Source organism: Saimiri boliviensis, chromosome 14 (assembly GCF_048565385.1).
Source record: "Saimiri boliviensis isolate mSaiBol1 chromosome 14, mSaiBol1.pri, whole genome shotgun sequence".
In the NCBI taxonomy this organism is placed as follows: domain Eukaryota; kingdom Metazoa; phylum Chordata; class Mammalia; order Primates; family Cebidae; genus Saimiri; species Saimiri boliviensis.
The window spans coordinates 68,032,023-68,056,204 of record NC_133462.1 but is presented as its reverse complement, the minus strand read 5'-3'; the positions used below and the strand labels follow the sequence as shown (position 1 = coordinate 68,056,204).

General features: G+C 35.0%; 1 protein-coding gene across 2 annotated transcripts in view; it reads left to right on the top strand.

The window, feature by feature from the left end:
- USH2A (usherin) overlaps positions 1 to 24,182 on the top strand; it is a 777,205-nt gene that overhangs the window by 67,050 nt on the left and 685,973 nt on the right. For both annotated transcript variants that reach the window (XM_003930351.4, XM_074385188.1), the window contains 4 exons: positions 19,799 to 19,862; positions 21,836 to 22,130; positions 23,053 to 23,237; positions 23,694 to 23,915. In XM_003930351.4, the coding sequence (XP_003930400.3) occupies positions 19,799 to 19,862; positions 21,836 to 22,130; positions 23,053 to 23,237; positions 23,694 to 23,915 (766 nt within the window). The remainder of the gene's footprint in view (positions 1 to 19,798; positions 19,863 to 21,835; positions 22,131 to 23,052; positions 23,238 to 23,693; positions 23,916 to 24,182) is intronic.

Genomic DNA, 24,182 nt, shown 5'->3' with positions numbered 1-24,182 from the left:
TAAGTTAAAAATACTCACAAATAGTTTCCAAATTCTGAAGAAATTAGGTAGAGAGAAACAAATATGCTCCAATTTTTTTTCACGAGAGTGTACTTTAATCAATTCTTAAAAGCTGTAAGTAGCTTAAAAGAAAAGTTTCCTTGGCTCTGATAGCAAAACAAAGGATCAGTAATATTTTAAACAAAAAGTTAAAAAAGATCACTTCAGCTATCTATTACTCAGGTCATGCTGTTAACTCCTGTTCTGATTGATATTCATGAACATTTCATCTCTCTATCAGTATGGAAAGTTTTATCCTCTTATCAAATGTCACAATCTCCAAAGTTATTAGACAACTTTATTCAAGAGCACCTGTTGAAATCCTATAGCTGACTATAAACTTGCTGTTTAAAGAGCATTGAAACAGGACAACAATTTTCTATGGATGATGAAAAGTCCTAGAACAATTCTTCAAGCCACAATTGATAAAGAAATTTTGGTTAGTTCTGTGGCATATGATGATTTTACTGACGGTTAAAACTGTTACTAGTAATTTACACTAAGTTGTATCAGAATTACAGGATTTTCCCATAATATTTGGAACACAAACCAATAACATATTTATACAAATACAGTTTGAAGAAGGCAAAGACTATTTCATATTTGACAATGCTTCCTGTATAATTTTTATACAAATAAGCTGAATATGTCATTTTGGACTTTAGGCAACCTAATATCTAAAAACTTAATTAGGTCAGAAGAAGATATACTTTATCATTTTATTTTAGAAAGCTTTTCAAATATTAAAGGTTTAAAACACTGGATATCACAGAAAATCATTCCAGGTCACCATATGTCATTCATGTAGCCAAAATAATAACTTGAAATTTTTAAAAAGGGAAAAACCTTTACTCATTAATAGAGGGGAGACTTAGCTTTTCAAATTAGCTGTATTTTCTCTTTCCTTTCTGACATAAACTTTCTTTTTTAAAAACAACCTCTTTGCATAGCTAGGGGATATGGCTAATAGCACATGTCTCCAGGGCCTTATCTAGAATGTAATGTCTCCAAAGTAGGTAAGTTGAACAATTTTCAAAAGTCAAAGAAGTAGTTTATGACCTTAAAGCATTTAGTAAACTTAGTATGTGACCTGCCTAATTTAGACCAAATGTCTTTATTTTACCAATAATTTTTAAAGCCGTTTTTATTTCCCAAAGATTACTAATGTTGCATGAACTAAAAGGGATTACACTTTTCACTTTTGTGACAAAATATTTGAATTAAGTGCTTATTATTTTTAAAGCAATTAATCAAAGCTCTTTTATATCACATATGCAATATGTATAAATACACAGACAGAAGAGCCAGTATGATTTTTCACTTGTCATTTCTTAACTGGATTACTGGCTTCAGGGTGGAGCCCTTCGAGTAACAGAGCCAGGAAAGCATGCAGTTTCTACAGCCTAATACGCAGGCATAGCTGGAAGGCAAACTAGATGTCCAGAAATTAAGGGTTCCATTTTAAAACCAGATTCTGGATCCCAAAAAGAGGGAATGAGCCCATCTCCCATGGAAATCTTACCCCTCAGTGGGGAGGGGGGACATTTCCATACCTTCTAGGTGACCAAGAGCATGCTTCTCTGATCCAAACATACAAAGAGCCAAGTATTCCATAACTGCCATTAGTTATCCCTCAAGGTATATTTTCTACCTGGTTATTACACACCAAATTTCTTTCTTCATATGAAGGAATTTCTGATACCTCCAAAAGTAAAAACCATCAGATAATGCAATGCAAAACAGAACATAGCCTTAGATTTTGAGAGGGATCTAACATTTCTAATTCCTGGGGTTTCATGAGGAAAACAGATGTTTTTCTCAGAATGGGGTCTGTGATGCTCCTGTTTTTCCCAAGGAGTCCCAGGCTGTTAGAACTTAAATACCTACTTTTAGTTAAGATGAGTTTTAACCATATGCTCTTTTTTTTTTAAAAAAAAAAAAAAAAAAAGAAGTCCTTTTACATTTCTCATTACTTGACTGTAGCCAGGCCAAACTGTCCAAAGGTATCCTTCCAGGTGTTCAGAGAAAGGAAAATTCAAGACAGTCTATTGAGGGGGAGAGAATCAACAAATATTCATGCAGATGTCATATCAGAAAGGACTCATTCCCTAAGCTGGGAATTGAACCCTGAACCTGGGTCACCATTGTGAAAAGAAAGCCTTAGCTACTGAGCTACACAAGGAACAGTTTCCATTGCTCTTCTCAGAAGAAGTCTAGAGCAGCTAATTTTGAGCTTGCAAAGATTTTAACTGCTCAAGATAATTGTACAGAGCTAACAATGACACAAACCCCCAATTCCTGTTTTCTGGATGGTAGAGACCTAGAGAAACTACCACCATGTGGTCACAAGGTCAATATCCCAAGGACACAACTGACCAGTTTGCTGGATGGTCTTGAACAATGAGCTTATGGGGTCCTTAGCTTGTGTTCTATTCTAAGGTGCCCCTCTTTCTAACAGAAAGATACAGAAAGACAAATTCATAGTGAAAAGTACAACAGATTCTTAAGACTAGCCTCACAAATCCTTTTTCCCATTAATCAGAGGAGATAAACAGTGATTTTTACCATTTCTTCAACTAGTTTGCACAGAGAGAAAGAGAGGACAGAAGTCTGGTAAGAAATTCTTACCTTTGACAGCATGCCAGGCTTCTGGGTTCCTTTTCCCTGGGCAGCCCTAGTGGCCCAGCTCTGTTGGGAACCAACCCAACCCTGTACCTGGGTGCCCCATGTCCTGGCGTGATGAGGAAGTGAGAAAAGAAAGACAAAGACACAAGAATAGAATTTTACAGCATGGGTCCAGGGGTCCAACGCACTCTTGCAGGGTGATCTTTTTTGGCATTGAGCTCTGGGCTTCATGTGCTTTTATTAAATGTGTTGTCTTATTAATCTTGTAAGCTGTGGGGAGGGGAGTTGGGGAGGGAGATAGCCAGAGGAAGAGCATTCAATAGCAAACATGGTTCTCCTAAGAAATGCTAACTAAGGATACTGAGATTTTATGTTTATGCAGGTGTTTTGGCAAGAGAGGTGCAGCAGATAAGGCTCCATGAGGTCTGACCACACACAATGCATTGAGAGGCTTTTATCTCCCCAGCATTGTGTACACAGAGCAATCGGAATTGCTCCATATTCTGAGAATATAGGCGAAACCTGTGGCATTCTGGTGATCTCTGCTCTTTAAGGCCTTCTGGCCTTACAAGCTCCCATCTGCAAAGACCCTCCCCGAGTCTTGTGAGCAGAGGTTGCATTACTTCCCAGAGTCTTTTGCATGAGCTCCCTATACTAGATCCTCACACAGACTATGTTGGGAAGAGTTGTGGGACCAAAGCAGTTTTTTCTGCTCTGCAACCACACCGCAGTGTTCTGCGGTTAGAGGGCCTCTCAGATGGTCTTTACCATAGGCCTCCTGTTACCGCTTGATCTCTGCTTTTATTTTACTGCACCACAGTTTGGATATGATCTGTGGCACAAATCTCAGTGTATAAAAAGCAGAGCAAGCTTGTAATCGTTTAAGTATAAGTAATACAGTTCTGCCCCTGGCCATCTCTTCCCACACAGCTCACTGCAAAGTAGCACTGGGGGCCAACCTGCAACACACAGGAAAATTGTCTCTTTTTTGTCCTGGCCAGAGAAAAATATGTGTGACAAAATATAGACATCAGCCACTCTGCTTAGCACCCAATATCAAACTGGCAAGGCTCTAATTTGCCACTGGTTGGGTCCTGTGGGCCCTGTCATCATTAATTGAACCTCCGACCAGGAGTTTAAACATGTGTTCTCTGGGCAAGATGGTCACCCTGAGTAATAAAAAAGGTAAGAAAGGAAAAAGAGAAAGGGAGAAAAGCATTGGCTGCATGCAGCAGGGTGGGGAAGGCAAAATAGGAAGGCCAGAGAAAGACCCACCCATTGCACAAAAGTTCAGGCTGCTGTTTGTCAATCATGAAGCGATCTTTTCTAGTAGTCTCATTGGCTCGCAAGCATCCCCCTTTTGAAAGAAGAAAGATCCCCATGTCCCAAGATCATGTACATGACTGATTCTGTCACCCACAGCCATCGGCAAAGGGCACAAGGCAGATTATGCCAAAGAGAATAGCACTTAACATCTCATAATGCCAAACCCATTGTTAGCTGAGAGGGACTTTACTGAGAGGAGCCTGAAATCCCCTAAACCTTAGGAAGGACTCTGATCCTCCTAAGTTGGATGTCAAGTGTCCTTGCCTTTTATTAAGAGGGTCCTTTAACCCCTCTGTCTTAAGAAAGACTCTGTCTCCCCTAAATTAGGCCTCTAACCCATTCCCATCATCTACCAAGGCAAATGCACCCCACTTACCCAAAGTCAGCCAACCAGTGCTGAAGTCTATTTCCTTTGGGTCAGAGGAGTCTCCTCAGTGTTGTACCTTCCATGGTTCACCAGAAAGATGTTACCAGAAAGACGTCCAGATCCAGACCCCAAGAGATGCATAAACAAAGCAAGTTTTCCTTTTGAACTTGTCATGAATTCCATCTTGTAAAGGGAATTAAATGTTGCTTTAAGCTGAACCTTGAGCAAATTAGGTGGTTTGTGTGATCATACATCTATGTGGGTGGCTTCTAGTTTGCCACTTCAAGGGACAAGTATTAATAGTTCAGTGTATGATGTTGATTTGATTTGAGCATGTGTACAGTTTGGATAATCTTAAATTTTGATAGACACCGGCTGTGGAGACTCTTTGTTACTGAATCTTTTTGTTTTGAAGCTGTTGCCATTTGTATTTCTCTTGTCCTTGAATTACTTGTGTTACTTGCCAAGCAATGCATATTTCACAGTTTTAAATCTGTAATCAGCAATAAAAATTCTAAAATATGTATTTAAGAACATCTTTAAAAAATTCTTTCTCATTCAAGAATGAATTCAAGGTGAATCCATAAAGTGAAAGTAAGTTTATTAAGAAAGTAAAAGAGTAAAGAATGGTTCCTCCAAAGGCAGAGCAACCCCCAAGATGTCTAAAAATCTTAACAAATAAAAATAAATAAAAGCAGAGAAAATATATGGTATATATTTTTTAGCATAAACCCTTTACTGTAATGAGCATTAAAAAATAGAGGGATAGCATGGGGAGGAATGACAGATACAGGTGAGGGGACGGAAGGCAGCAAACCACACTGCCATGTGTGTACCTATGCAACAATCTTGCATGTTCATCACATGTACCCCAAAACCTAAAATGCAATTTAAAAAAAAAGGAAGAAAAAAAAAATAGTGGGGATCCGAGATGGCTGAACAGGAACAGCTCTGGAGTGCAGTTCCCAGCAAAAATGCAGAGGGTGAGTGATCACCGCATTTTCAAACGAATTTTTACTGCCCACAGACCAGGAGATTCCCAGGCCAAAAAGCACCATGAGTTTCCAGCATGGCTGGTTCAGCCCGCCCAGTGGGTCTCCACACAAAAACTCACACAAATCTGGGCGGTGTTTTGACCAGCGCCTGGAAGGCCTGGGAGGTTCATCATGGATATTGGCCTGAAATTTTCTTTTCTGTCATGTCTCTGACAGGTTTTGATATCAGGATGATGCTGGCCTCATAAAATTAGTTAAGGAGCAGTTCCTCCTTTTCAATTGTTTGGAATAGTTTCAGAAGGAAAGATAGCAGCTTCTCTTTGCACCTTGCGTAGAATTCAGCTGTGAATCTCTCTAGTGCTGTGCTGCTTTTGTTTGCTTTTTTGGTTGGTAGGCTATTACTGCCTCAATTTCAGAATTTGTTGTTGTTCTATTCAGGAATTTGCCCTCTTTCTGGTTTAGTCTTGGGAGTGTTTGTGTCCAGTAATTTATCCATTTCTTCTAGATTTTTTAGTTTATTTGCATAGAGATATTTATACTAGTCTCTGATGGTAGTTTGTATTTCTGTGGGGTCAGTGATGTTATATCCTTTATCATTTTTTATTGTGTCTATTTAATTCTTTTCTTCTTTATTAGTCTAGCAGTCTGTCTATTAATTTTTTCAAAAAATCATCTCCTTGATTCATTGATTTTTTTGAAGGGTTTTCCATGTCCTTCAGTTCTGCTCTGATCTTAGTTATTTCTTGTCTTTTGCTAGATTTTTTATTTGTTTGCTCTTGCTTCTCTAGTTCTTTTAATTGTGATGTTAGGGTGTAAATCTGACAATTTTCTACCTTTCTTATGTGGGCATTTAGTACTATAAATATCCCTCTTAACACTGCTTTAGCTGTGACCCAGAGATTTTAGTATGTTGTCTCTTTGTTCTCATTGGTTTCAAAGAACTTCTTGATTTCTGCCTGTATTTCATTATTTACCTGGGAGTTGTTCAGAAGCAGATTGTTCAATTTTCTTGTAGTTGTGTGGTTTTAAGCAAGTTTTAAAATCCTGAATTCTAATTTGATTGACCTGTGGTCTGAGAGGCAGTTATGATTTCAGTTCTTTTGCATTTGCTGAGGAGTGTTTTAATAATAACTTTTAAAAATATCAGTTATTTTTCCAAGTAATAGACATTTATAGCTTTCAAATTTTAAAATATATTTAAACAGTTCTTAAAAAATTTATCAATAGCCTCGTCCATATTCAGCATTTAATCATTGTCATGTGTGTTTTTATACTTTTACTGTGAGATTGAAGCATACACAATTGCCAATCTTACAGATTAAAAATGGTCAAAAATTAGCTATTTCAAATAGTTTAATTCAGTAAGTATCCCAAAATAATATGATATATGCTATTATCTTTATGTTAATATTTATGCAAGTGCTCATATATATATATAAAATATGTAGCATATCTTCAAGTTGCCTTTTTCATAAATGTTTTTAAGAATTACCCATATTGACATTTTGTTCATTTTTAGCTTCTTTTTTGCATTCTACTTTATAAAAAAGTGTGGCTAATGTATTTGTTTCCATGTGGAGAGTTAGATTTTCTCTTTATGTAATTTAGAGAAGATCACAATTAACATTTTTTTATGTCTTCTTGTATGCATCTTTGAGAATTTTCATAGAAAAAGCACTATGAAAGGTATCATAGGCTTCTTAAGTATTCTTATCTTCCACTTGGATATATTGCCAAACTGTTATCCGAAGTGGTTGAACCAATATGCATTCCTACAGCAACAGGCAAAAGACCCATTTGCCTGTGTTATCAACATGTTTTGTTTTCCAACATTTTTGCCTAAATCATGAGTATAGAATATTCCCTTATTTAATTTTAATTTCTTTAATAACTATTACAATATTGAAACATGTTTATTTGACATTTGAGTTTTCTCCTCTGTGAATTGTGTGTTCTGGTATATCTTTTGTTAAATTTTCCATTGCATTATCTTTTCCTTGTCAGTAAAAGTTATAATCTGCATTTTAAATGTTTTAATTATATTGATCACAAAAATATTTTCTTCAGTGGTTTGACTCTTTAAATTTTCTGTATTTTTGGTCTGTCACACAGGAGTTTTTAAATTTTAACATTGGCAAATATATCAGTTACTTTTTTATGGTTCAGATAGTTTTATATCTTAAGAAATCCTTTTTTATCCTGATATATATAGCCTACTATTTTTCCTGAAATTAATTTTTGTGTAATGTATGAGGTAGAGATTTAATTTTAACTTTATTGGCACATTCTTGTCCCACTGATTTTTATTGAACAGACGTTATTTCCTCACTGATTTTTGAAGCTACCTCTATCGTATCTCCAGCTCTAATTTGATGATAGTGTGTTTAACATCTTGTTTCAGAGGTCAATTTGATTAACTTCTTGCCAAAAGCTATAGTATTTGATTAACTTTTGATATCTTGCAGTGGATTCCTTCTTACTAGCCCTCCTTCAGCTCTTCTTAGGTCTTATCTTCTCCAGATGAATTTTAGGATTAGTTTATATACCAATATTTATTGGATTTTTAATTGGAATTGAATTAAATTTATACAACAGCTTAGGGAGAATTTATATTGTTATCATGCTGATTTTTTCCATCCATGATCATAGTATATCATTCTATTTACTTAGATCTTCTTTTATGTCTTTTAATACATTTTGGCAAAAAAAAAAATACCTTATAATAAAAGGGATAAATACAAAATTTATTCCTAGGTATCTAAAGGTTTTGGTGCCATTGTAAGTGGTATCTTTTATTAAATTGCATTTTATACTTATTACTGACATAAAGAAATATTATAAATATATATCATTCTTTTCAACAGCACTTTGGAACATGTTATTCTAATAATTGATTGTAGACTTATTTGAATTTTCTAGGTAGAAAACCTTGTAATTTGAAAATAATATATTTATGTCATTCTAATTATTATACTTCTTTTCTTTGTCTGTGGGGTCTAGACATTCCTTTAACAATGTTGGAAAAAAGCAGTGAGAGCAGGCATCTTCAACTTGTCATTACTTTAATAGAAATGGCTTTTACATATTTTCCTTTAAATAAGATGTTTGCCATATCACTTTAAAAAGTTTCCCACCTATTCCTAATTGTTTAGGATTTTCTATTTGTATATAACGGATTTTTTTTGAAGTGGCAGATTTAATTTGTTAAAATATAATTGTCATGCCTATGATATCAAGTGAGATCGATCCTGCAGTTCTCCTCCTACTATCCTTGAGAACATGTTTCAGCTCTCCCATTTATGACCTGTTTTACCCTGGGCAAATTTCTTAATATCTATATGCTTTGATTTCCTCATCTGTAAAATTAGGGTCAAAAGAAGATCTTGCCATAGTGTTTTTAGGAGGATTAAATAAAATAATATACATAAAGCACTTGGAACAGGGCCTGCTACTCAGTGTGCAATAGTTATTAGCTGTTATCATCATTATTATCAAGATATTCTAAAACACTTTTCCCCTAAAATACGAAAGAGTGAAGAGTACTTTGATGTATGTCCTAAGAGCTGTCTCTGGTTGCTATTTCTGGGCATTTCTTTGTTCTGATATTTCTGGTAGCTCTTAGTTGCAACCATGAATTGTAGACATTTGATGCCCACAGACTGTTCAGCTCTTTCAAATTCTTCCTTGTTCCTAAGGAATTCTGAATCAACTCATCAGGGGCTTTCCTAAAGATGTTTATCAAGGTTATCCAATCCAATGCCACAATTATATTTCTTCTTGCATGATTGTGGTTTTGTTGCTGTGTCAAAGAAATTTTTGCTCAAGTGAAGGTTACAAAGATTTTTCCTGTAATTTGTTCTAGATACATTATAATTTCAGGTTAGTTCTATCATCCTTATTGAGGTAAACTTTTACATAGGTACATGATATAGGTTAAGGTACTTAAAAAAAAAATAAGATACCTAATAGTCCAGGACCATTCTTGGAAAGAACAGTATTCTTCCGTTTAATTTTTTTTTGCTACTTTGTTAAAATACAATGGACTGTATATGATTTTATTATCAAATTTTTCATTGCCGCTGTGATAGATATGCAACTGATTTTCATATATTGATATTGTACCTTGCAACTTTGCTGAACTCATTTGTAATTCCTATAGATGTCTTTGATGGTTGTGGTATTAAGGTCATACTGGTTTCATAGAATACTTTGTAGAGTGTTTATTCCTCTTATATTTTTTGAAGGGCTTATGAGATAATGATGCTATTTCTTCTTTAAATGTTCTGTAGAATTTGCCAATGAAGGCATCTGGTCCTAAGCTTTTCTTTGTGGAAAATTTTTAAAACTTACTAATATGATCTCTGTACTTGGCATAGATCTATTCAGATTGCTAATTTCTTCTTGAGTCAGTCTATAGTTTGTGTGTTTCTTGGAATTTATCTATTTTTTTAGGTTGTCTATTTTTTAACATGCAGTTTTCATAGGATTCCTTATAAACCTTTTTGTGTCTTTAAAGTCAGTTGTAATTTCCCTTGTTTTATTCCCTATTTTAGTAATTTGAGTCTTCTTTTTTCTTGGCTAGTCTAGTTGAATGTTAAATTTGTTCATAATTTCAAAGAATCAACTTTTGTTGGTTTTCTTGTTCTTTTTCTATTTTCTGTTTTATTTTTCTACACCAATTTCCTTTCTTCTGCTAGCTTTGAATTTGTTTTTCTTCTGATTTCTTAAGGTAGATGGTTAGGTTATTGATTTAATAAATTTCTTTTAAAATATAAGTGTTTACAATTCTAAATATTTCTTTAAACACTACTTAAATCACAAAGTGTGAATATTGAATGTTCACTTCCATTAATTTCAAAGGATTTTGAAATCTTTTTATTTCTTTTTTGATCATTAGTTATTAGGAATGGATTAATTTTCACACATTTGTTAATTTTACAGATTTCCTTCTGTTACTGATTTCTAATTTATTCTACTGTGATCTAAGAGCATACTTTGCATGATCTCATTTATTTTTAATTTATTGAGACTTGTTTTATGGCCAAACATATCATCTATCCTGGAGAATGTACCATATGCACTTAAGAGTTTGTATTCTGTTATTGTTGGGTGGAATGTTCTGTGCATGTCTGTTAAGTCCAATTGGTTTGCAAAGTCATTCAGGTCTTCCACTTCTGTTTATCTTCTGCCTAGTTGCTCTCTCTGTGATTGAAAGTAGTATACTGAGGTCTCCACTATCATCAAATTGTCAATATTTCTCTTTAAATTTGTCATTTTTACTGTTGTTAGACACATATATAATTATTTTTATCTTCCTGATGGATTGATATCTTAAAATATCCTTGTCTCTACTAACAATTTTGTCTAAAATCTATTTTGTCTGATGTTAGCATAGATGCTCAAGCTCTTTTTTGGTTATTGTTTGTGTGATGTATTTCTTTTCATTCTTGAACATTCAATCTATTTGTTTCCTTGAATGCAGAGTTTGTCTCTTGCAGAACAGCTGTTAGGGGGTCATATTTGTTTGTTTTTCCATTCTGTAAATATCTACTTTTGACTGAAGTGCTTAAGCCACTTACATTTAGCATAGTGACTGATAAGGCACAAATGTCACTTTGCTTTTTTAAAAAATATGATTTGTGTTTTCTAGGTTTCTCTTTACTTCTGTGACTGTGTTCTTTTGTGTTAAGAAGTTATTTTCTAGTGTATAATTTTAATATCCTTGTCATTTATTCTATGTTTATCACCCAGGATGTTATGATTAACGTCTTAATTTATAAAAATCTAATTCAAATTAATACCAACTTAATTTTAAGAGTACACAAAACTTTGCACTTTAAATATGTCATTTCACTGCCTTCCAGACTCCATGGTTTCTTCGTAAAAAATCTGTTGTTAATCTTATTGAAGATCCCATATAGGAGATGGCCTTTTCTCCCTTCCTGCTTTCAAGATGTTTTTTTGTTCTTGTCTTTCAACAGTTTAATTTTTAATGTGCCTAGGGTGTGGATCTCTTTGAATGTATCCCACTTGCAGTTCATTGAGCTTCTTGGATATGTAGATGAATAGTTTTCATCAAATTTGGGAAGTTTTTAGTAATTATTTCTCTAAATATTCTTTCCGTCCTTTTACCTCTTCTCTGAAACTCCCATTATGCATATGTTGGTACTCTTGATGGTGTCTCACAGCTCCCTGAGGCTCTGTTAATTTCTCAAAATGCTTTCTCTTTCTATTCTTCACACCAACTAATCTCAGTTGACCTGTATTCAAGTTCACTAATTCTTTCTCTTCTGACCATTTAGTTCTGCTAGTGAGTGAGGTCCTCTAGTGAATTTTTATTTAAAAGCCTTCAATATTTTCTTTTTCTTTTCTTTTCTTTCTTTCTTTCTTTTTTTTTTTTTTTCTTGTAGGAAATGAGGTCTCAATATTTCTCTAGCTGATCTCAAACTGCTGTACTCAAGTGATCTCATCTCAGCCTCCCAAAGTGCTGGGATTATAGGCATGAGGACCATGACTGGCTAAAAATTTTCTATTTTTTTTCCTCAGATTCTCTATTTACTGGGGCATCATTGTCATACTTTCTTTTAGTTCTTTAGACACTTTTTTCTTTTAGTTCTTTGAACATATTTAAAATAGTTGATTTAAAGTCTTTGTCTAGTAAGTTTAATGTATGTGACCCATTTCTCTTGCCCATTTTTTCTCTCCTGTATGTTGTTTGTTAGTAGAAGTTTCTTGCATATGTTATATTCTTTGTTAAAAACAAGACATTTTAAATACATAATGTTGCAAATCTGGAAATCAGATTCTTTCACTTTCTGGAGTTGTTTCATTGCTGCTACTTGTCACTGTTGCTACTGTTTGCTTGTTTAGTGGCTGTCCTGAATGAATTCTTTGAAGTTTGTTTCTTTTTCATATGTGATAAATGAAGTCATTGTTTGCTTAGCTTAGTAGTCAGCCAATAATTGAACAGATAATTTCTTAAATGCCTAGAACCAATACATTTTCCAGTCTCTGGTGAGGGATCTGTATGCATGTTGCAGAATGCCATCAACACTGAGGCAGTTTAGCACTCTCCTTTAGTTACTACTTTGTGCTTATGGCTTATGCAGAGCCTCAAGGTCAAGCAGAGGTAAGAACTTAGGTATTTCTCAGGTCTTTCTTTTTAGCATGCACATATTCCTGAACATTTTACTTAGCCCTCTGCATGTTCATCATCTTGTAGATTATCAGGCATGTTTTAAAGATTTGCAAAGCCTCTATGGACATGGTGTTCCTGTCTTCTCCTTTTAAGTGTTTTGGTTGGTTTGTTGATTCTTCCAACTGTTGTTGCTGCCTGGGTCAACTGCAGTGTTAAGCAGTTGCCACTAAATTTTTTTTAGAAACAAATAATTGTTTTAAGCAAGCAGAGTGAATGCTGTTTCCGTGGATGAACTCTAAGTCAATTCAAGTCTTACTATTGGGGCTTTCCATGGTACTTTCAGGCAGATCAAAGAATAACAGTCATCTGAGAACAGAGCATTGAAAGAGCTCCATTCCCATTCTGATCCTTTTAGTGGCTAATAGGCTGCTGGTTTTCATGCTGATTGCAAACTGCTCATTTTCAAAGTTCCCAGTGAGTGGCAGAAAGGAGGATGGAAATAGGAAAGCTAAGATGCCATAGAATATGTTGTTCTTACTAATATTCAGCCACTTAAACAATAAATCCATCACATAAACAACAATAACAAAAACCACATGATTATCTCAATCGATGCAGAAAAGGCCTTTGACAACATTCAACATTCCTTTTTGTTAAAAACTTTCAATAAACTAGGTATTGATGAAATGTATCTCAAAATAATAAGAGCTATTAATGAAAAACCCACAGCCAATATCATACTGAATGGGCAAAAGCTGAAAGCATTCCCTTTGAAAACTGGGACAAGGCAAGGATGCCCTTCCCCCACTCCTGTTCAACATAGTATTGGAAGTTCTGGCCAGGGCAATTTGGCAAAAGAAAGAAATAAAGGGTATTGAAATAGGTAAAAAGTGAGTCAACTTGTCTGTTTGCAGATGACATGATTGTATATTTAGAAAATCCCATCATCTAAGCCCAAAATCTCATTATGTTGATAAGCAACTTCATCAAAGTCTTAGGATACAAAATCAATATGTAAAAATCACAAGCATTCATATACACCAATAATAGAGAGCCAAATCATGAGTGAACTCACATTCCCAATTGCTACAAAGGGAACAAAATACCTAGGAATACAACTTACAAGGGATGTGAAGGACATCTTCAAGGAGAACTACAAACCACTGCTCAAGGAAATAAGAGAGGATACAAACAAATGGAAAACATTCCATGCTCATGGATAGGAAGAATCGATATCATGAAAATGGCCACACTGCCCAAAGTAATTTATGGATTGAATGTTATACCCATCAAGCTACCATTGACTTTCTTTACAAAATTAGAAAAAAAAAAATCTACTTTACATTTCATATCGAACTTAAAAAAACCTGTATAGCCAAGACAATCCTAAGCAAAAGAATATAGCTAGAGATAACACACTACCTGTTAAACTATACTACAAGTCTACAGTAACCAAAGCGGTATGGAACTGGTACCAAAACAGAGATACAGACCAACGGAACAGAACAGCGGCCTCAGAAATAATGCCATGTATCTACAACCATCTGATCTTTGACAAACCTGACAAAAGCAACGGGGAAAGGATTTCCTATTTAACAAATGGTACTGAGAAAACTGGCTAGTCATATGCAGAAAACTGAAACTGGACCCCTTCCTTCCACCTTATACAAAAATTAACTCAAAATGGATTGAAGACTTAAACAGGCATCCCCAAACTACAGCCCACGGGCCGCGTGTGGCCCCCTGAGGCCATTTATCTGGCCCCCTGCCGCACTTCAGGAAGGGGCACCTCTTTCATTGGTGGTCAGTGAGAGGAGCACAGTATGTGGCGGCCCTCCAACGGTCTGAGGGACAGTGAACTGGCTCCCTGTGTAAAAAGTTTGGGGACGCCTGAACTTAAACATGAGACCTAAAACTATAAAAACCCTAGAGGAAAACCTAGGCAATACTATTGACATTTTCAGGACATAGGTATGGACAAAGACTTCACGACTAAAACATTGGAAGCACTGGAAACAAAAACCAAACTTGATGAATAGGATCTAATTAAAAAGCTTCTACACAACAAAACAGACTATCATCAGAGTAATCAGGCAACCTACAGAATGGGAGAAAATTTTAGCAATCTATCTATCTGACAAAGGGCTAATATCCAGAATCTACAAAGTACTTCAACAAATGTACAAGAAAAAACTAAACCCCATTAAAAAGTGGGTGAAGGATATGAACACACACTTCTCAAAAGAATATATTTATGTGGCCAACAAACATGAAAAAAAAAAGCTTATCATCACTGGTTATTACAAAAATGCAAATCAAAACCACAATGAGATACTATCTCATGTCAGAATCATAATCATTAAGAAGTCAGGAAACCCCAGATGCTGAGGAGGATGTGGAGAAATAGGAATGCTTTTACACTGTTGGTGGGACTGTAAATTAGTTCAACCATTGTGAAAGTCAGTGTGGAGATTCCCAAGGATCTAGAACCAAAAATACCATATGACCCAGCAATCCCATTACTGGGTATATACCCAAAGAATTACAAATCAATCTACTATAAAGACACATGCACACATACATTTATTGCAGCACTGTTTATGATCATAAAGCCTTACAACCATCCCAAATGCCCATTAATAGTAGAATGGATAAAGATAATATGGCACATATATACCATGGAATATTATGCAACCATAAAAAAGGATGAGTTCATGTCCTTTGCAGGGACATGGATGAAATTGGAAACCATCATTGTCAGCAAACTAACACACAAGAACAGAAAATCAAATACTACATGTTCTCACTCATAAGTGGAAGTTGAACCATGAGAACACATCGGCACCGGGAAGGGAACCTCATACAAAAGGGTCGTTTCAGGATGGGGGTTAGGAGAGAGATGGCATTAGGAGAAACAGCTAAAGTAGATAAGGGGTTGATGGGTGCAGCAAACCACCATGGCACGTGTATACCTATGTAACAAACCTGCATGTTTTGCACATGTATCCTAGAACTTAAAGTCTAACTAAAACAAATGAACATTCTCCACATTGTTCTGGTTTATTTACAGAGTTCTCAGTGAGTTGATTTCATACTCTTTGCCAGTGTTCCCATTGCTTTTATGGCAGACAGAATCTTCCATTGTTTTAACTCTGCCATTATTGATGTCCTTTTATTTGTTTCATCAGTGTCTTGTAGTTTTTACCTATAGATATTGCCATACTTTATTAGATTTATAACAAATATTTCACATTTTCAGTGCTAATAAAAATAGGATTTAAAAGTTTTAATTTCCATTGGTTAATCACGACTATGCAGAAATTGAATTACTATACATTTAATGTCTATCAAACAAAATTAAGCAATTCGTCTGTTATTTTTAATAGCTTTTATGTACATTCATGGAAATTTTCTGAGTAGACAGTTATGCTATCTGCAAATAGAAAATTTATTTCCTTCTGATTGTAATGACATTTCTTTATTTAGCCTTATTGCCTATTTTTACCCTGATTTGTATGTTAGATTACTTAGTCAGTTTTACCATTTAACTAATTTTGTTGTGCCACCCAGTTGTAATGCAGAATGACTTTTTTCCAGTCGTCAACTGTTTGTTTTCTGACTAGACAATTATGAGGTCTTTCCTGTATGAGTCATGTCTGTTTCGTTATCAATTTATATAATTTAGACATATCTTTGCCATATGAATATTTTTCAAAGAATTTTTATGGAATGTTTATTCCAATGAATATCTGTTGTTAAAAATTGTCGACTAGCAAAGGAATAAGTAACATTCATTTCTGTGACTGTCCTTGAAATATTTAATAGCATTCGTACTTCAAATTATAACTCTCTTGTTTGGGATGGATGATTCACATTAACTCTAGGTCTTTAGAAAACTTTCTCTAACTCCTTTTTAAGAAGAATTCCTTCAAATATGAATTCTTTAGCAGTGGATATGATTGCAAACTCCAAAATTTAAAACTAAAATGGTTTTTAAAGGTTATAAAACCCAGCCCCTTTATTTTATAGATAATAAAATAGATTTCATTATCCCTCTGCAGCAGAGCTTCCCTTTAGCTATTATTAAAATATAGGGAGTGAATTCTAATTTATCAGCATTGAAAGGTACACCTCCACTTATAACACCCTGGTCTGACTGCCATCATTTTTCACCCATATGACTATAATATCCTCCTAACTGGCCTCTTGGCTTCTGCTCTTGTCTTCCTATATTCTAGTCTCAGAACTTTTGAATAATTCTGAGATCACATCATTCCTCTTCTCAAAACCCTCCAATGGCTTCCCATTTTATTTAGACTAGAAACCAAATTTCTTCCAATAGGTTATAAGACTTTGTATATATAACAATTTGCACCTCCATCCTCCCCTCTCCCCCAGCCAGCTACTTGTTTGACCTAATCTTCTAATAACCTCCCCCGTTTTATTCTGCTCTAAGATGCTAGCTCCTTGCACCTCCTCTAACATGCCAAGCATACTGATTTAGAGGTCTATGTGCTTATTAATGCCTGCCTGGAACATTTTGCCTCTAGATATATGTATGACTCATTCTCATTTCCCTGTTAATGCCACATTCTCAGTGAGGCCTCTCTTGAACATAACATCCTGACTAAAATCCAGCCATGCCGTCCAGCCTGCTCTAATTCTTCAGTTTTTTCATGAAATGTATTACATGCTAATATATTATATAAATTACTGATTTATTATGTTTATCTACCTGAATGCAAGCTTCATAAAAGCAAGGGTATTTTGTTGTTGTTGTTAACTGATTGTACCTTTGGCACTCATCAAAGTGCCTGGCACAAAATAGGCTTCCAATAAATATTTGTGAATGAATCAATACATAAAAGAATGAAGCCACCCTGACATTTAAAGCCATGGTTCAGGCTTTAACAACATCACAGCATCATAGTGTTCATCAACTTTGCTCTCTTTCAATTAGAGTATGTCTTTCCAAATTATGAATGACTATCCCCTATCTGTTACGATCTGGGTTCTTTGAGATAAAACATTTCCCTACAGGCTATATATAAAATATTTTAGACATTTTTTTTATCCTGAGAAAGGAAATTGGATATCTTGAAATACATGTAAAAATTTTTTCTATTGATAGCTCACTATGTTGATAAAACTAGGAAGGGAAGACTGTGTCAGTTTCCCAGGGCTGCCATGCAAAAGTACCACAAACTCGGTGGCTTCTCCCAGAAAGAGAATGCCTAGGACTATTGTGGGACACAGAAAGTTCCCCACAAGGAGTATTTCAAAGCTGAGACATTAAGGGCTGTATAGAGCAGAAAAATTGGATGCAATGTCAAAATTAGAACCTTAGGGCTGAGAGAGCTTGAAGGTTATGGGCCATTAAAAACTCACACTGTAGATCAGCAGCACGAGGTGTAAAGGATATTAGGAAAGGAAGAACTGAGCATGGTTAGGAATAGGTGAAGGTGAAGAACAAACAGGACACAGGCCTAGCTTTCTTCATTCTTGGCAGACAACATTATCTCTTACCACACAAAGACAATGTATGCTATGAGGAGGGAGTTTCCTATTCGTCTTACCTACTCCCCAAACAAAAGTACATAGGCACATGGCTTTGCTGTATTTGCGTGTATTCTTCTCATCTTTCTTCGAAGAATGACATGTCCCTCTTTTTACTATTCTCTACTTTAACTTTAGGTCCTGGATCCAGGTCAATTTATCATAAATCATGTTGCCTAGATGGCCAATTAAATAATATTTTATCACGTTTTCTTATTTCTTATAACTAATGATGCTTTTTAGAACAATTTGCGTTGGAAATCTTCTAAGGATTCCTGTAAAGTTTTAGTAAATTTTGTTTTGTCTTTGTAACACCACTTGGAGGAATGATTCTTTGTCCTTGTGCCAGCTGCCTGTTTGGGGACAGATAAAGTAGAGAAACTCTTCTTACGGGAAAGTCAGAGCAGGCTGCTGCCTAGACCACATGTTGCTGGGGGCCTCAGCTTGTGGGGTATGTGGAAGACTGAAAAAATTGGGTAGAAAGGGAGAGCCTGTAAGAGTATTTTTCTTAGAATATATCCATTGAGAATACACTAATGAAGAAATATTTATAAAATATTTGGGTTATTTTCTCAAATATATTATTTAATATAAATATAACAGATAAATATATGAATATGCACAACTATATGCATACATACACTCACAGACAGACACATATTCTTTGTAGGCTCCTAAGTCTCATACTTTGCTGTTAGTTTCTTCCTACTTCTGAGATCACTATCTCAGACTATTCTGTGTTGCTAATTCTCCTCTTCATCTTTTATTCATCAGCCATATCCTCACTCTGTCCCAGTTTCCTCTAAGCAACCACCAAGGAGCAGCAGAAAACATAAATCAAACATCCTTTAAATCTCTATCAAGACAGAGTGAAAACTGAGTAGTTAAAAGAAAAAACACATTGGGAAAATGGTAATTTGATGAATTAAAACAGCTCCAATTTTATTTTCAAAAACTATTGAAATAGACAATTATTGAAACAAATTTTATTATTAAAAATATAACCAAAAACTTAGAGGTGGTAGTTTTCCTACTTTATTCTGTCCCCATTCTCTTGGGTTTGTCTGAGTAAGTTCCGAAAAAATATTTTCTAAACAAATAAAATACCATGTAGATGAAGACTGAATGCTACGTTTGCCTTGAAGGGTCATCAAATTCAATGTAGATTGGTCTTTGAACCTGGTTTTCTTAGAACAAATTTTCTGACTAGGATACACAAAGAACCCACAAGTAAGGAAGTATTTGATGTGTCCTCATTTGGAGATTTTCTAGAACAGACATTAATTTAAGTTTAGAGAGGACCCAAACAGATAGCCTGGAGCTTGGAGTGAGAACAGGTGGATGTAACAGTGAGGAATATTCCTTTTGGCATTGCAAATACTCTGGTAATTGCAACCGGAAGCAGATGACAATCAAAGTTAGGGCTGATGAGACAATAGATTTATGAGTTTATAAACTAGAAAGAAATTTGACTTGGGAAGAGACTTCAGGAGAAAGCCGTGAGTTAGATGAGTAAATAAGCTGGCCAGAGTATTCACTTTGATTTAAGTCCTACCCTGTCCATGGAGATAACTATAGTTATTATTTATGTGGAATTAGCAAAATAGAGATTGATCTGTAAAAGCTTCAAAGAGCAGTGACATAAATATGTTTTTAAGCTTAACATCTTCCAAAAAATATCACTTAAATACTTGACAGGTGTCGCTTGGAAAACTGAGACTTCTTATATTATGTACGTGTATGTATTTGCAGGTTTGGAACAGTTTGTCGGGAGAATGCAGGATTTTCGATTATACCAAGTGGCACTTGCAAACAGGTAAGCAGATGTTGCATTGTAAACGTCAAGAACTGTAATGATAAGTGCTGAATTCACTTAAATAAGAATACTATGTAGATTATAGCATTTTTCATCTTTATAGCTTTGGCAAACATCACCTAATTAATGCTTGCAGTGTTTGCTTTGGCTTAGTCTATGGTTGTTATTCACTAGTGCTACTCTATTGGGTAACTCCTTGTAATATGAAATTAATCACATTTTTCCTAAGGATTTTCTGTAAGAAAACTTGATATTGGAACATTTTATAAAATTGGGGATACATTTGTTTAAATTTTCTTTATGAAGTACTTTCTATTAATAATACTTGAGAAACTTCTACATCTGCCTTTTTAAATTGCCTTGTTGAATTTATACCTACTAGAGAATGTGGAACAATAAACATGATTAATTATTTTGATATATGGGAAATTCTCAAGAGACTGGTCTATTAGACTTGAAGACAAGAAGAATGAACATTTGGAGTATTGTGATATATTTTTCTATTTTCAGTGAACAAATAATTATATAGACTCAGGCTAGCTTTAATGGTGTATTTCCTTATCTTGAGAGTGATGGGAAATCTCTCTTAGGGCTTCTTAAAGGCACACAGAATTTTAAAAAGTTTAAGCGAAATTCTGCTTAGGATGCCTTTTAACTTTCTTCTTCAACTTATGGTCCTGTGGTATAATAGTATATTGTTGTATGGATGAGTTGATCTTACTTAATTCTGTTAAAGACCAAAAAGAAGAATGCTCATTCATATTTCTTTAAGGCAGATGTAAATTAGTGTGGTGGGTTTCCAAATGACAAGACTAGCCCTGGTAAATTTAGAAGCATTGTTTTTGCTGTGGTTCTTAGTCCATGACAGATCATTAACAAAGTAAAAATTCTTTTTCACCATTCTATATAATCAAGATATGCCTCAATAAAGAATACTGTAGCACTGGAACACATCGTTAGGTGCCTTTATTGCCACTAGCCTTACTATAATTTTAGATCACCTTTGTCTAAAATGCTGAAGGGCAATGTTGTAGTAATTCTTGGGGAATAAAGTTTTTCCATGGAGATGAAAGATTTTGTATTGGATTCTATAATAGTGGCTTTCGGTCCCATTCAAAACCTGGTATCAGTTGAAAAGTACTGATAACATTTAAAGAAGGTATGACTTCATGTGATTTAATGAATGGAAAAGCTGCCTGACTCCTTGATTGCTCCACTGGGATCTGAGAGAAAAAGTCTTGTTTCTCTGGTAAGACCTTGGTTACCAGTGTTGGCCTACCCGAAATGTCTGGGAAGGTGCTATGTGGAAGAATGCCTATAAATAGAATGACTAATTCTGGTCTAGAACAAGTGTATTGCCCTTAATGGAAAAATTAAATATATCTACCTGGAATTGGCATTCTTCTTTGACTGTTGGCAGCCACCATATGATCTGAAGCCATTGGAGCATTATAGGATGCCAGGATCTGTACTGATGAGTCACAGGAAACCGTTGACAAATGGCCTTGGCCTCAGTCCTTCACTTAAAACAGCAGATAAAATGATACTTGCTTTCTTACTTCTTTCCCATGGATGAACTGAAAACATTACCAATAGCTCTCATTATTTTTCATATATTATTGTTCACTCTCAGTAGTTCAGCAACCTAAGTAAATGTGACCTTTCTATATTATCACAAATAGACACAGTAAAATATTGTGGTATTTAAATAAGTATCTTAATAATCAGACAAGGGCTTATGCATGCTTCTTGATATAAACAAAGTTAAAACGTGCTGGTTTTGAAGTATATTTTATGATAATGAATTTGTTTATTTGGTCAAAAGTAAATTTTATGTTCCACATATAAAATTATTAAAGCTAAATGAATGCTCATGAAAGCACTAAATGAGTGACATTCATTTGTAATAACTCTTAGAAGTTCTTTTACTGTTAAGCTCTTTGTCCTTACAGTCTCCCTCTTGACTTCCACAGAGAAATTCTGGAAGTTTTTTCTGGTGATCTTCTCAGACTGCATGTCCAGTCACATTGTCGCTGCCCTGGCAGCCACCCACGGGTCCACCCTTTGGCACAGCGGTACTGCATTCCTAATGATGCCGGAGACACAGCTGATAATAGAGTGTCACGGCTGAATCCCGAAGCCCATCCTCTTTCTTTTGTCAATGATAATGATGTTGGTACTTCATGGGTTTCAAACATGTTTACAAACATTACACAGCTTAATCAAGGAGTGACGATTTCAGTTGACTTGGAAAATGGACAGTATCAGGTAATTAGACACAGTAAGGTGTACATTAATTTCCTGTGGTGGTTGCGACAAGTGACCACAAACTTCATGTCTTAAAGCAACAGAAGTGTATTCTGTAACAGTTCTGGACACCAGAAATATGAAAACAACATGTTGGCAGGGCTACACTCCATTCAAATGTTCCAGAGGAGGATCTTTCCTTGCAGTTTCCAGCTCCTGGGGACTCTTGGTGTTACGTGGCTTGTGGCACCACAACTTCAGTCTCTGCCTCTATTTTTACATGGCGTCATTCGTTGTTTCTCTGTGAGCATCAGTTATCCCTTATAAGGCCCACCCTACTAAATCCATGATGATCTCATATTGACATCCTTAATTATACTACAAAGACCCTATTTACAAATAAGGTCACATTTAAGGTTTGGACAGTAGTACTTGGACATATCTATTTGGGAACACAATTCAGCATACTACATGGTGAAAACTGAACTAGGCATTTGAACATTGCCTCAATAAAGCAATAAACACCTAAAAGACAATATGCAGGGCCTTATGTTTTAGAGATTAGTATTAAAATGATATTTATGAAATGCCAAAACTAATTCTTTTTATTAAGTAGCAAAAATTAATGCAAACTAAGATGTTTTTTCTAAATAACTACTTAAGAAGACTATATATGACATTTATTTCGTGGAAGTGATGTTCTTTGCTTGCCTTTCTTTGCATATTGTTACATAAAATCCTTCAGCAAAGGAAGAGATATGCAATTATAGAATATGTTGATTTTACCACAGGGCTATGAAGTTTCTGGATGTCTAATATATATTTGATAATTATAATTATGACAAAGTGAGCCAATATATTTGACTCTAACAATTCTATGGTTTGACATGCTGATGGGTCAAACTTAAAATGTTGATGACAATAATTAACTTTCAATTTTCAGGTGTTTTATATTATCATTCAGTTCTTTAGTCTACAACCAACGGAAATAAGGATTCAAAGGAAGAAGGAAAGCAGTTTAGATTGGGAGGACTGGCAGTATTTTGCCAGAAATTGTGGTGCTTTTGGAATGAAAAACAATGGAGATTTGGAAAAACCTGATTCTGTCAACTGTCTTCAGCTTTCCAAGTATGAACATTTTTAAACAATTAATTTAATAGACCAATGAGTTAGTAATAATAACATACAAGTAAGCTAGCTCTCTAGGCTGGTAAAGACTTCCCTTCACCACTAGCTTCCTTGAGGCAGATTCTTCTAAGTCTTATTCCTAAATTGAGATTAAAACTATGTTTAAAGTTACCATAAAAGACATTAGAGTAACTCTTATTTCAATCTCACTGATGTTTTGCAATCTGATTTTCAGACTGTTTAGCAAGTTATCTATGTTAATAGAATTTTCATTTTGTTTTCAAGGAACTGTTTTAGTATAAAACTCCTGTATTGTTTGTATCTGAAATGTGTGGAATATGCTTTTTCTAGAATGATTTAAGCTTTTATGACACTGTGTAATAATTTCTCAACATCTTGATTTCTGTTTTGCCAAAAATAGAGGTTTTCATGACATCAAATTTCTTTCATTAACAGTTTTACTCCATATTCCCGTGGCAATGTCACTTTTAGCATCCTTACACCTGGACCAAATCATCGTCCTGGATACAGTGACTTCTATAATACCCCATCTCTTCAAGAGTTCGTAAAAGCCACACAAATAAGGTTTCATTTTCGTGGGCAGTACTACATGGCTGAGACTGCTGTCAACCTCAGACACAGATACTATGCAGTGGATGAAATCACCATTAGTGGGAGGTATTTATTACGAATTTTGTTTTCAACAAGGTTTTTGTCATACTTATTTAATAGCACATTAACTAAGATTTCAGAGCAAGCCAGATTTCAAGCTTTACATTTTGAAATGATTTTGTACTCTATGATTTTAGGGGAAGATCTATATGTGAGTCTTTTCTGGATATAACATTGTCATGGAATTGATTTTCAAAAGCTGTTGCTTTTAGAAGTTATGACACTCTGAATCTGACTTAGAAATAATTTTCCTAATATGTTACTTGTTTTTTT